The sequence below is a fragment of the Camelina sativa genome, chromosome 3, assembly GCF_000633955.1.
Source record: "Camelina sativa cultivar DH55 chromosome 3, Cs, whole genome shotgun sequence".
NCBI classification, from domain to species: Eukaryota; Viridiplantae; Streptophyta; class Magnoliopsida; order Brassicales; family Brassicaceae; genus Camelina; species Camelina sativa.
The window spans coordinates 28388062-28389082 of record NC_025687.1 but is presented as its reverse complement, the minus strand read 5'-3'; the positions used below and the strand labels follow the sequence as shown (position 1 = coordinate 28389082).

Genomic DNA, 1021 nt, shown 5'->3' with positions numbered 1-1021 from the left:
TGGACTTACTCACTTGTAAGTTGATATGTTTTCTGCTTCTTTTGGATCTCTATGTATAACTACCCGGATATTTCTGAAACATATTTGTTGTCCTTATATCAGGTTTCTGGGGAACAACACGTTGAATGGTTCCTTGCCCACTCAAAAGAGCCAGTCTTTGAGCTATATGTGAGTAACAAAATCCATTAAAAGGCAAACGTATCACCTAATGTTGTTGAGTGATTGTTAAGAGATCCTCCTGATATATTTACTGGACTCCGATTTTAGTCGAATAAGGTTCCAGTCTTGGTGACACGGAAGACTTGCCAAGATAGTCAGTTGGAACTTATTACATATTCAGTTGATCTTAACTATGTTTTTCTTACAGAGATGTGTCGTATAATGATTTGTCTGGAATTCTTCCTTCATGGGTCAGCTTACCAAACTTAAAACTGTAAGTAAACAAAACACTATATAATTTCAGTCTAACAAATGACAACACTATATGCTAGGGAATAATAAACAAAACTGTATGTTATCTATGCAGCAACCTAATTGCTAACAACTTCACATTGGAAGATGACAACAGGTGAATTTAAATATGTTCTTGCTGACGCTTGAAATTCTAGTATGTTTCTCCTTGTGTATAAACAACTTCTAATTTCTTTCTTAAATTTCTGTTTTTTATGGTTAAAAGGGTTTTATCAGGACTTAATTGCCTTCAGAAGAATTTCCCCTGCAATCGAGGCAAAGGAGTCTGTAAGTATAACAAACGCATGTACAATGCTTGTATCTACTATTGGAAGAAAAAATTGTTAAAAGGTTTTTGCTATTGACTGGTAAATAGATTCTGACTTTTCGATCAACTGCGGAGGCCCAGAGATAAGGTCAACTAATGGAGCACTATTTGAGAGGGAGGACGAGGAACTTGGACCAGCTTCGTTTGCCATAAGTGCTGGTCAGAGATGGGCAGCCAGTAGTGTAGGACTTTTTGCTGGAAGTAGCAGCAATATATACAAAGCTACTTCGCAATCACAATTTG

General features: G+C 36.6%; 1 protein-coding gene across 2 annotated transcripts in view; it reads left to right on the top strand.

The window, feature by feature from the left end:
• The window catches only part of LOC104778485 (probable LRR receptor-like serine/threonine-protein kinase At1g56140), an 8907-nt gene that overhangs the window by 3502 nt on the left and 4384 nt on the right, over positions 1-1021 (top strand). For both annotated transcript variants that reach the window (XM_010502944.2, XM_010502945.2), the window contains exons 14-16: positions 368-433; positions 527-568; positions 677-738. In XM_010502944.2, coding sequence (XP_010501246.1) covers positions 368-433; positions 527-568; positions 677-738 — 170 coding nt within the window. The remainder of the gene's footprint in view (positions 1-367; positions 434-526; positions 569-676; positions 739-1021) is intronic.